General features: G+C 40.5%; 1 protein-coding gene across 4 annotated transcripts in view; it reads left to right on the top strand.

Annotated features, from left to right (window-relative positions):
- RASGEF1A (RasGEF domain family member 1A) overlaps positions 1 to 6,221 on the top strand; it is a 151,091-nt gene extending 144,870 nt beyond the window's left edge. For all 4 annotated transcript variants that reach the window (XM_085229570.1, XM_010714125.4, XM_085229571.1 and 1 more), the window contains 5 exons: positions 186 to 265; positions 1,179 to 1,370; positions 2,248 to 2,371; positions 2,592 to 2,664; positions 3,581 to 6,221. In XM_085229570.1, coding sequence (XP_085085696.1) covers positions 186 to 265; positions 1,179 to 1,370; positions 2,248 to 2,371; positions 2,592 to 2,664; positions 3,581 to 3,605 — 494 coding nt within the window. In that variant the 3' untranslated portion in view covers positions 3,606 to 6,221. The remainder of the gene's footprint in view (positions 1 to 185; positions 266 to 1,178; positions 1,371 to 2,247; positions 2,372 to 2,591; positions 2,665 to 3,580) is intronic.
- The last annotated feature ends 6,257 nt before the right edge of the window (positions 6,222 to 12,478 follow it).

Raw genomic sequence — 12,478 nt, forward strand, 5'->3', positions numbered from 1 at the left:
CTACAGGCACAGTATGCATCAGTGACAGAGGAATGCTTGTGTGTGGTGGTAGGGTACCTACATCTTCTGTTTGTCAAGCTGAACCGCCTTCTAAAGTATAAGCAAGGTGCTGCCATAGAAGTACGTATTAACCCTATATTCCTTCAACTCTGTTTGTTTGTTTTGTCTCTTTTCTCCCCATTTAGCTGGCATGAACTTGAGTCCTGTGGCACGGTTAAAGAAAACTTGGTCCAAGGTCAAAACTGCCAAATTCGACGTGTTAGAGGTATGTGTGAAGTTCAGACTTGATTTAGAAATCCGTCAGATAGTAATTTCACAGTGATGATCTGGATTAAATCAAGTCAGAGATCACAGAAGCACCTCTGCCAGTGGTCACCTGTATATAAACATCAGGGAGAGCATTTCCTGAATTCCAAAACTTTTGCTTAACTGCAAAAAAAGAGCTAATGTAAGTTTTCTGTTGGCTATCATATCTTCTGCAGGCTATCTATCAGACCTTTACCCCCCCCAGCATCAAAGTACCTTGCATTCTTCATGCAAGTGAAGGCTTTTTCGCATCCCGTAAAACCGATTAGAGTACTCCATCTAGTGGCCTGAATCTGAATCAAAACGAAATTTCATTGCAATCGTTACATTGATGACAGCAAGTTGAAATAATTGCCCCTTCTTACCCCCCAGTAGTCATTTATTATTTCCTTTCATCTTTATGTTAGCAATGGATTGAAAGCACAGAGTAAAACGATTATGTAACCCTCCTTTCAAACAAGACAGGAATTAGGAAACAAAACCTGTGAATCCAGGGAAATTCCTTACAGAGAGAGTGGTGAAGAGCTGGAACAGCTCCATCCCTGGAGGTGTTCAAGACCAGGTTGGATGGGGCCCTGGGCAGCCTGGTCTGGTATTAAATGGGGAGGTTGGTGGCCCTGCATGTAGCAGGGGATTGGAGCTTGATGATGCTTGAGGTCCCTTCCAACCCAGGCCATTCTGTGATTTCTGCGATAATCCAGACCTGATTACAACATAAGGTACTCTGTTTTAGAAGATTAAAAAGGTACCCAGTGAAACCATGCAGCATGTACTCCGATAAGATCAGGGTTGGGTGTTGTTTTTTGTTTTTTTTTTTCAAATAATATTTAAGTCATTTTATGACATGACTTCCTTTCCCTCCATAAAAACAGCATCACATGGATCCATCCAGCAACTTCTGCAATTACCGCACGGCCCTGCAAGGAGCAGCACAGCGATCTCAGACTGCCAACAGCAATCGAGAGAAAATAGTCATCCCAGTTTTCAACCTGTTTATTAAAGATATCTACTTCCTGCACAAAATACATACAAACCGCTTACCCAATGGGCAGATAAACTTCAAGGTAGGGTTTGCTTTTATAAGATCCGTAACGCTTAGGCAAACGCTGTGCATTACATTTTCAAGTGTCAGGTGTTTAAGTCATCCCAGCATTGCTATCAACTAGACTAAACGATACCATCATCCAGGGGAAGGGATATTAAGGTCTCAATACCAAGTTTCTTTGAAAGCCCAGTGATTGCAGTTGCTACATTTGTATTTTGCGTCCAGCAGAACCACACACAGCTGCATATGTAGAAGAGAATCCACAGGACTGCTGGCATTTAGTTGCCTTCAGTTAAGAGGTCGGGTTTTAAAACAGAGTAAAACAGAGATCAGCTTCTGTTAGTGTTAGATAAAATGAGACAAGCACACTGCAAACCAGGAAATGCATGAATACAAAAGGGGGTGAAATAATATTTGTAACAAAAGAATGCATAAATGAAGAGGGAGAAGAAAATAAGAATTTTGAAGCCAAATGTTAAGAAGTTAATCAATTAAAAACTGAACTTAAGTCATCTTATCTTAGCCAACTGAGAAGAGAGATCTCTTCAAGGAAGGTTACACTCGTACAAGTTTTAAAATTAAATAAAAAAATGCAAAGGCAAACACAAGAAAATTGTTTGGAACAGTAAACATTTGTCACTCCCCAGCCGTGCTCCTGGAATACGTTCTGAGCCCCAAACTCTGAAAGCTATGTAAAGGTCACAGTACAGAGAAATTTCCTCTTAACGCTCAGCTGCTACAAATGTAATATGAAAGAATAACAAGGAAAGAGGTGGAATAAAGCATAGTAAAAGCAGAAACATGAATGAGAATGAGACAGAGGCTCTGAAGTTATAGAGAGGAATCAGTATTTGAAGGAAAAGTGATTGTAAAGTTCTTTAAATTACCTCATGCAGAAATTCTGGGAAATTTCAAGACAGATTCACGATTTCCTGACATGGAAGCAGGTCGAGTGTCCTTTTGAAAAGGACAAGAAGATCCAGAGTTATCTACTCACTGCACCCATTTACAGTGAAGAAGGTAAAAACCCTTACTGAACATTATATAGTCTTCTTACTTGAAGTACAGAGTAAACAGTTACTATGCAAGAACAATATTTCATAAGCATGTATTACCAGTTCCACGCTGGCTCCTGATAGGAGTAGACCTCGCTGGTAAAGGCTTAAGTTACACCTGTTGTATGAATTATATTATGTTGGTTTCATTTAAAGAATCCAATGGTTCTTTTCTTATTTGCCAGCTCTGTTTATTGCATCTTTTGAAAGTGAAGGTCCAGAAAACCACATGGAAAAAGACAGCTGGAAAACACTCAGGTAAGAAGCTTCCTCAGCATGAGATTTTTGCAGACGTACACATGCTCATGAACTCTTCATAAGCACTTTTGCATATTCAACTCAACCGTATCTGCAGCTTGAGAATATTAAAAAAACAGGTACAAAAGAGTCAGCTTCTTCCCTCCTGCTTGCATGTCTATCCAGTAAATAGTTCCATTTTGGCCTAAATGTACTTTATTTCTTTCAAAATTCAAATCCGATAAAAAATTCTATAGGATTCTGATAAAACTTCTCTAGTCAACTCAGGCTACAAGAGCACTGCTAGACACCATGAGAGAACATGCTCTGTTTAGGCTATCAAACATAGTCGTAGAGTCTGTATTTGAGTCTCTATTGTACTTTAAGCAATACTTGAAGACGAGAGGGGAACGTATGTTTCTTCCCTGAGCGCATTCTGAAGGCTACAAAGGTTATATCTTTATTTCAAGTCAGTATTATTTTGGAACTTAGACAGATAAGCTAATTTATAATAGTTGAAAAAAATCAACCCTTTCACATAATCCTAGAACGGCCTGGGTTGCAAAGGACCACAATGACCATCCGGTTCCAACCCCCTGCTATGTGCAGGTCGCCAACCAGCAGCCCAGGCTGCCCAGAGCCACATCCAGCCTGGCCTTGAATGCCTCCAGGGATGGGGCATCCACAGCCTCCTTGGGCAACCTGTTCCAGTACCTCACCACCCTCTGGGTGAAAAACTTCCTCCTAATATCTAACCTAAACCTCCTGTCTCAATTTAAAACCATTCCCCCTTGTCCTATCCTATCCTCTCCCATAAATAGCCTTTGAAGAAAGGCTTCCAGTTATAGAAGAAAGAGAGATCCATTGCCAACCTTCACCAAAACTGTAAGGACTGTCACAATACAAAGCTTTTTCTTTTTATTACTTCTTTCTCTAGGACTACTCTGCTTAACAGAGCCTGAGATTTTTGGATCTGATCCGCAGACTTCGAAGCACACAGAATGAATGTGTTTTTACAACCTGAAAGACTTGGACTGAGTTAAGATGACCTCACTGGTTGAGGTCTGTTTTGTATATACAGTACCTTTTATGAAACAAAATGTGGTAAATATTTCACATGTCAACCTTAAGGCACTTAAGTGAAGGGTTTTGTTTTTTTATTTAAGAAAAAAAAAAAAAAAGGGCAGGGCCCTGTTCTCAGAGATGAAGTGTATCATGGGAGGTGGGATCCCTGGGGAGAGCTTATTCTATCAGCATCCAAATTTTTATTTTTTATTACTTCCACCAAAACAAACAAAAGTTAAAACACACATCTCAGCTAGAGCCGGTGTTAAATACTCCATTGGACCAATAGCCTACACAACACTCAATGTGTCTACCTGTGGTTTCATTCCAATCGGCGAGAGCGATCGTACGTACGAGTGTTTGTAGAGTCGAGGCCTTAGACATCTGCAGTAAGCCTGTTCCTCTCCTACATCAGAAAATAGTGCCTTATAAGGTACTGACATTGTGTAGTGTACCTTCTATTACGCTGGATTGGAAGCAAGGAAAATAAAAATATGGATGTCTCAAAACCAGCCACAACGTACTTTTTAAATAAAATGAAGAATATGACACGTGAGGTAGAGTATACCTGCCTGTGACACTGATGGTGCAGCAAACGTATTTTTGTTACACAATTTAAAGAGAAAATGGGGTAACTACTGAGGGTTGTGTGTCTGTGTGTGCGTATGTGTGTGCATGTGTGACTTTGCACACGTCTTCTGGGAACTATCTTTCAAATTCTGATTGTCAGAATAGTTTGTGTTTTCCTTTTCAAAATCAGGGATTTCTTTTTTAATTTTTTTTTTTTTTTTTTTTTTAAGAGATTGATGTTTAACCTAGATGATCCCTGCCAAACAGGTTCAATATGTATTTCTGCCAACAGTTTACAGAAAAAAAGAAAATCATGCACAAATAAAGGAGAGGGAAGTTAACTCAGATGTCCAACTAAGGCTAAAATTGCCAAAGAAGGTCAAGAGCTCATCTCTACTGACTTGGGCATTTAAACCCCTTGGTTCCTTTGAAAATGCTAGTCTGGACTTCAAGACCAAAGCAAAGACTGATTTACATCATAAACTTGTTCTAGTGTTTTGCAAGCCATGACAGTCTGGGGCAGGACCCACTGAAATCTATAGGAAAACAATATAGGGAACTAATCAAGCCTTCAGATCTAGGTCAAGGTTAGAGACGATCTATAAACTCATTGGTAGTTAGAAGTAATGCCCATCATGTCCAACTTCTCCTTTTCACCCTGAGTTTATACCTATTTATCTATTCAAATAAGAAGCTTAAGACTAAGCTATCCATTTCGGAAAAAATGTTACATATTCCAATATTTTTTTTCCTTTCTCCTCAACGTCAAGTTAAGAAAAAAAGAAAATAGGCTCAGATTGAAAACTACTTTGCTTTATGAATTGTTACCTGTGAATATCTACTATCCTTCCCAGTAACTGTTCTCTTAAGGCATGAGGGCCAGGTATTCTTAAACGATGACTGAGCTGGGCTGTCGTATTAGAATTTTTCTTTCTTCACAAGCCCTTTAAAGTGCTGTGGTTACAGCCTTCTCTCATTGATCATCACAGAGGATCTCTGCACCACTTCCTTCAGTTAAAAATGGTCGATTTTGAGTAGTATCCTATTCTGTTCTGCTTTGAAGCAGGTACAAGACTTGCTGGAGCGAGGGTCAGGTTTATTCCAGTCCAGTTGCCTCTTCTCGCTGAGTGCCTACAGCCTTGAGCAGTGCCACTGTTTCACGTAGCATCAGCACACACTTAACAGAAAAGGTTTGCTGTGTTGGCCCTGCAGTACAGTGAAATATTCAAGAGCCTTCCCCCTCTCTCCCTGTTCTCCCTCCTGCCCCCTGCTAAATACTTCACATTACAACAGTGAGTTGGGGTAATAGGAGAGAGAAATTAACATTTTGCTATTCCCATAGCATAGAAATCAAAGAGGAACAAAAGCAAGTTATGCCTCGAAGAAGCAGGAAAAAGTAGAACTGTTGCCAGGAACAGCCCAGAAAAGGAGAAGGGATAATTCTTATGATCTGCTGCTATTTTTCCTGTGCTGAAGTACTGACCTTCAGTTCTGGACTAGAGTAAGAATATTTATACTGTATTATTACAGTGTTTTGCACTTTCAGAGATGTTCTAGCTAGTAACATTGTTGGACACTATAAAAGGGATTGTATATCAGCTTTGTTTATGTAATTGAGATTTAAAAGGGATGCTTGAAATTTAAGAAAAAAAATATATATTTGAAATGCAATTTTAGAACACTTCCTGTAAATGTATTAAAAAAAAGCTTTCACATGAATGTGCACTTCACTGGTCAATCAGTCCTAGTATATACTTGAAATCAATGCAGTATCCACATTGGTTCCTTTTTCTTTTTCTTCCCTCAGTTTGATACATTCCTTAAATACTGTGTTTTGCTATTCTGAGCTGAAATGCTAAATATAAAGCTGTACCATAAAGCAGGATATTCTGTGTTTGACTGGATGTGCTTGCATTAATAAAAAAAGAGTTGCTTCAACCAGACCCAACTTCTTCTGTGGCTGTTTTTCCATTTGCAAACCGACGCAACAAACCAGTGTGTGAACATGGTAAACCAGCTGTGGAAGATAACATCATTGCAGATAACTATTTTTTTATTTTTTATTTTTTTTTTACTTCAATTTAAATCCTGACTTGTTAAGCTCCGAGCTGCGAGGGAAATCCAGCCTTCCTAATGCTTCGCCCCAGTCCTACCACACTACCTCCTATCCACAGGATATAAGCCTTAAAAAAATGCTTGAGCTCACAATTGAAGGAGCTCTGGAGATCCCCTAGGCATTTGTCATCCATTTAAAAAACACTGGGGAAATTGTTTTGGTAACCAGACATCCACAGCAGACTGACAGAGTAGAACAGCACTACTTTCAGTCATCGTGGCTCATTAGAAAAGATGATTTTTACCTACATTCAGAGGATCAAGCAGACGGGATTCCTGATGACCAGTTCACGCTCTTAATTAATACGCCTATTACAGCCTTGAAAACTCATTTCCAGCTACTTCCCATCCAGTCATAGAACTGCTCAGGTTGGAAAAGATTTTAAAGAACATCAAGTCCAACCCCAACTGAACCCTAACAACCCTCAGCTAAACCACGTCCCTGAGCACCACATCAAACCATTTTTAAACGCATCCAGGGATGGTGACTCAATCATCTGCCTGGGGGAGCCTATTCCAGTGCTTAACAACCCTTTCTGTAAAATTTTTTGGGATATCATTGGGATAAGTTAGCTATTTACACAGGCTTAGGAGGAAACAAAATGGTTTTCCAGGCGCTTAACTTCCATTAGAGAACAACACAACTACGACAAGCAGCAACCGATTGCCAGCAAGATGTTTCTAGCGATAGTAGCAGCAACTTCATTTATCAAGTTAATAGTTCAAACCAAAAAAAACCAGCTTTCTTTCAGCAAATAGTTCTCAGGCAGCCAAATTCAGCTGATAGCAGATATTCAAACATATTTGGGGGACATAAAACCTAATTCTTCTGAAAAAAGTAAGAAACAGATCTTTTTCAGTCTGCAATGTAATTAATTTTACCAAGGCCACTCCAGCCTCCCAGCTAATTGGAAAAGCCTGAAAACAACATATGGAAAATGTTTTGTCTTACAGCTCTCTGCAGCCATCACATAAGCTTGTGTGGACAAGGAGAGAATTAAAAAATCAGAAATACTTATCCTAAACTAGTAGAACTATAGAGGAAATTCCCAGACCAGTGAGCATACAAGTATTAACAGCTGCTGCTTCCAAGTTCTCCCTTCAATGTCTGTCCCTTGAACGGCAGAGATAACTGGACACACTTTGAAGTCTCAGCACATCTCTGGTCACCAACAGATGCTCAATGACCCTGCAGAACGTGTCTCCTATTCCACTGCCTCCCCAACAGCATCATCTCTTGGCAGTACACACACAGGTATACCCCAAGGTGAGCATGAAATAAAGGTACTTTCTGGATCAGTTTGGCAGTGCATTTAAAGCAGTTATCTCCAACACCTCGCTTGGAACGCAGCGGGATTTAAATAGTCCTGAAATTTCTCATGCCACCATTTTTAAGGCTCCTTGACACCACTTTCAGCTTCTGTGCAGAAAACGGATGCATTTAGCAGCTGCAAAACACCTTTAAGGTTTTAGTATGTTTTCATAAGGAAATATTATCGAGGTACATGTTTGTTGTGCAGGGAGTGCTGACGCAGCCTGAGATGTGTCTTGCCTTCTCCTCAGATGTGATAAGAAAGAAATTCAAACCAGCAGAAAACACAACATGAAATTCAAAATAACAAGCCAGTAAATGTACTGCTTCCAACCCAGTAGGATACACAACTTGTGGCATCAGACGTCTAACAAATAACGAAGGGCACTTTGACTGTAGAAAGCAGTATTTGTTGATTCCAATATACAATTACTTGAAACTATCAGTAGTAACTAAAAAAAAAAAAAAAACAAACACCAAGTCAATAAAGCAGGATGTAAAGGAGGTCTCTTTGCAAGTAACCTGGTGTTTTTTTAATTTTACCTAACAAATTAAGATACTTGCTTTAATTAATCTGAAAATGAATACTGACAGACATCAAAGTAGTTGATAACACCTGATACGTGAGCACCCTGAGGCCTCTCCTGAATCCAAGGTGTATTAAATAGGAAAGAGTTGCTTTCCATCAACATCCAACACTGAAAGTTTCCTTTTAATATTTAAACAATATCCCTGTTTATATTCAATTCAAAGGTGGTATTATTGCTAATATCCCCCAAACAAAGAATCCAAGGGTACCAGCAGTGTAACCAATCCAAATGAGTAAAAGCAATTTCTCTCACATAGAAGCAACAACCAAACCAACAACAGAAACAACCCACTGAGCCATCAGCCTAGGACTTACATAAGGGAAAATAAATGGATTGCAGTCGAAACCCAGATTACTGGAAATTGAGCTCTGGCAACTTGTCTACACCAAATGCACTTATTCCTTTAACTCTTCTGCCTGCATGCAGTTGTAAGTCACGTATTTTATGGAAGCCCTTTAACATTTACAGCACTCAAAATACTGAAAATACTGAACTATTCACATCTGGAGTCTTTAGTACTCAGTGCTAAATAATTAGTCCCAATTTGAGAAATCTCTTCTACAATGCTTTTTCGGCATAAAATTCCTCCTCCAGAATTTACCTGAGCACAAAGTAACCCCAGTGATTTTATTTTTTTCCAAACAAACCAGCCAGGTCACTGAGAACACCAAGTTAAGCTTTTTCTTCCAAGCCAAGACATGCTTTACTCACCACAGAACACAGCTACACTCCCCAGACAGGGCTGTGCGTTAAGGCAATCCTATGCAATCAGACTCAAACATGGAATAGCTCTAATTAACACTCAGTCCTAATTTCAGAAGTACGGTTTGCTTTGCACTAACACCCTACAGATCTCAGCTACGGTCGCTGTTCTCCAAACCCAGCACAAATCCTCCACAGAAGCACACCAGTCTCCCTACTCTAACCAGGACCATTCCCATCCTTAACTGCAACCTCAGAGCAATCCATCCCAGTAAAACAAGCAAAGCTTTACCTTACTTTAATACAAGACATAGACCACGTCATCCAGAACAGGCCTCCTCTACCAGCTTCAGATTCCTACTGAGACCAGGCAGTTATTGCACGCAGCCCTAATTAAGCACACAGCTGCCATCGTTAAAGCAATCACCACAGCTGTGACAAGGACCACCCCTCACGGCAGGGTTTTCAAGCAGCTACTCTCTAGTCCTTTTTTTCTAATCTACCAATCTAACCATGGAAAAGGCCACTTCATTCATAAATGCGATATACCAGCAAGCAGCAAGGCCTGAACTGAGAAGCAAAGCCTGACTTCATTTTGTACAGCATCTAACATGAAAGTGTGTCCCACGCTAATCTCAGTTGGACATCCCTAATCAAGAACACTTCCCCTCCTTCCACAGATGTTAGTTTCTTGGAAATACGACAGTTAATGTATATAACATGCAACGGCTGGAAAAGCCAACAAACATTACTTCCCATTTCTATGAAGCATGTTCGTGTTTAAAAAACATTACTATATTTACAGCTCTGATACTAAAACACAGTGACTCCTCCAGGAAAACACAGCTGGCTTTCCGCACATGCAGCTTAGAAATGGGAACCAGTATTTCACATAAACAGCACCTGCAACGGCACAGGGCTGGCACCAAACCACACACCATGGCTTCCCTGTGCTTGTGACAAATGGAGTCAGCCCCGCTTGTTCTGCTTTGCTCCTCAGGCTCCCTGCAGCACTGCCTGAGGCACTTGGCCTTGTCTGCTGAAGGATTTCTGCTTTTGTGCAGGATTGGGCTAATGGTAAGGTGACCTCGTTATCCACACTGAGGCTATCATAATCGAGGCACTAAGCTTGCTCTGTAGAAGGAAGCCCACCTGAGGTTTACCTTCACTGTTAAAGCAAAGGTTGCCCAAAAGAAGGCTCACCCAGAGCAGGCTGAGGAAATAGCAGTGCAGCTAGCAGCTTCTCAGCAATAGAGAAGATGAGAATTGCAGGCTAGCAGTGTTAAACCACCCCACTCACCATCACACCTCATCCACATTAGATGCAGCAGACTCGGTCCACAGCCATGAGCCAATGCCAGGCCCAAGCTAACAGGAGAAGGTGTTTGTGGCCAGAACCTGCTAGAAAGCCAGAACAGGCAGCTCAGCCTAACCTGTAGTACCGCAATGCTCCCTGCTACCAGCACAGCCTACTCACAGCTACATCCTGAGGGAGAGGATGTGGAGGTGAGTAGACCTGGGGCATGGCTGGGCAAAGGGAGAAAAATGCTCCTGTAGCACTACAGCTTCACAGGCTCAAAATGGAACTGCTAAATGCTGTATAACATTGTCTCTTAAGTCTTGTAGTAAGAGTCAGGAGGCTGAGGCTAAACCCTTAGCTAATAATTTCCAGCCTTTTAACCAAATGTATGCCTAGAGCAACACGCAGAGAGACTTCCGTGCTTTAAACATGGTTAATTTCCTCCCTTTCTTGGATGAGGTTACGAAACACTTTACAAAAGTCACAATTTTATTGGGAAAGAACAAATCTCTCTCAGCTGCAAGCTGAATGTAAACACATGGACTTGTATCACAGACTGGTGGGTGGAGAAAGCAGCCAGTTCAGCATGTTCAGGTCAGTGAACACACCTGGAGATCACTTCATAGCGAAGGGATATTCTTCCACAACTTCTTTCATTACAGAACAGAACCAATGCTGTGCAAATACCAAACACAGGCAATTGTCTTGAACTTCTGCTCTTTGTCGTGAACCACACGTTGTTGAAATAGTTTACTGTATTTCAATGTGAAATACTATGACAATAATTAAAACAAAACAGTGGACTAAAGCCCTATCTCAAAGCCAGTAAACATCAGAATCTAGTTTCCGTACACCTTGGAGTTCCTGTCCTGCTCCCAGAATCCCAACATTTGGCTTTTCCTAGCACTCATCACTACTCCTCTCACAGTAGCTCAGTGGCTCCAACTCCCAGTGGCTCCTGTGTTTCTGAAGAGCCAAGATAGGAGCTGATGAAACGCCATCATCTTCATGGCAGAGAGGCAGAAAAAAATTACAGGAGCTGCACAAAAAGGGAAATAAATGGAATGGTCAACAAGAAAGGCAATAACTAGGGATAAACGAAAAACAATGAACAAAAACCTTGTGAAGGAAATAAAAACAGAGGGTAACATAATGCAACACTGAGTGATCAAGTATTAAGTCATCCAAAGTTTCAGGATATATTTATACCACACACAATTATTTCTTTATGTTACTAAGGAGTTGCTCTCCAGATTTGCACATATACCTTCCTGATACTGGGCAGTGACTTCGCTCTGTGTTAACTGCACAGGTGTATAACTCACATATCACTATCATCCACAGCCAGACAGAAGATGCTTGACCTATTAGTTTGGGACTGTGCTGTACTGTGAGATCTGAGCCCTGAAATGGCCTCTGTCCGTACCCTTTCCTAAGACTAAGGTAGAGAAGAAAGAAAAAGTTAAGCACTTCCCAAGAACGTGTAGTCAGCAGCCTTCTGGGAAAGCAGAAAAACTCCCAAAGAAAGGTGAAAACCAGGAGAACAGACCCAGGGAAGCAGCAGGCACATTATGACTTTCTGATGCTAACTGTACACATCTCAGTAACTTCTGCAGAAACACAGTGAACAGAGTGAACCTGTAGTGTCTTAACATTTTCTCTTTCTGTTTTGGTATACTAGGGATACAAAAAAAAAAAAAAAAGCATCTGGTCCTCTTCTGGAGAATCCTTGTTAAAATAAAACCATCTGTGCAATACTCGATCAGCTGATTCTCTTCAGTGAAGCCCTTGCTTACAGAAAACCACTGCATTGTATTCTGGAAAGAATATCCATTAATTCACTGAGGTACAATCTTAATTTAGATTGTTTTATTTACCCTAAGTCAAGGCCCTGTTCAAGCCCAAGAGCAAAATTCAAAAATTCTTGAGAATAAAACAACGACCAACTTTAAGATTTAATGAAAAGCTGGAAAGACACAGTAGTTAATTCATAATTTTTAATTTAATTCCACTACTAAAGAAAAAATAGTAAGTGATAAATCATTAGGGAATGTGAGGTGCACATGATTAGTAACGACTCCCTCCCTAGAGTAAGGAATTTTAAATCTTATGAGCTTTTAATTTAAGTAACTGATTTAATTTCTGCTGCCGTAATTATTAACAAGCTACCCTACGAACTGT

This window comes from Meleagris gallopavo, chromosome 8, assembly GCF_905368555.1.
Source record: "Meleagris gallopavo chromosome 8, MGAL_WU_HG_1.1, whole genome shotgun sequence".
Lineage (NCBI taxonomy): Eukaryota > Metazoa > Chordata > Aves > Galliformes > Phasianidae > Meleagris > Meleagris gallopavo.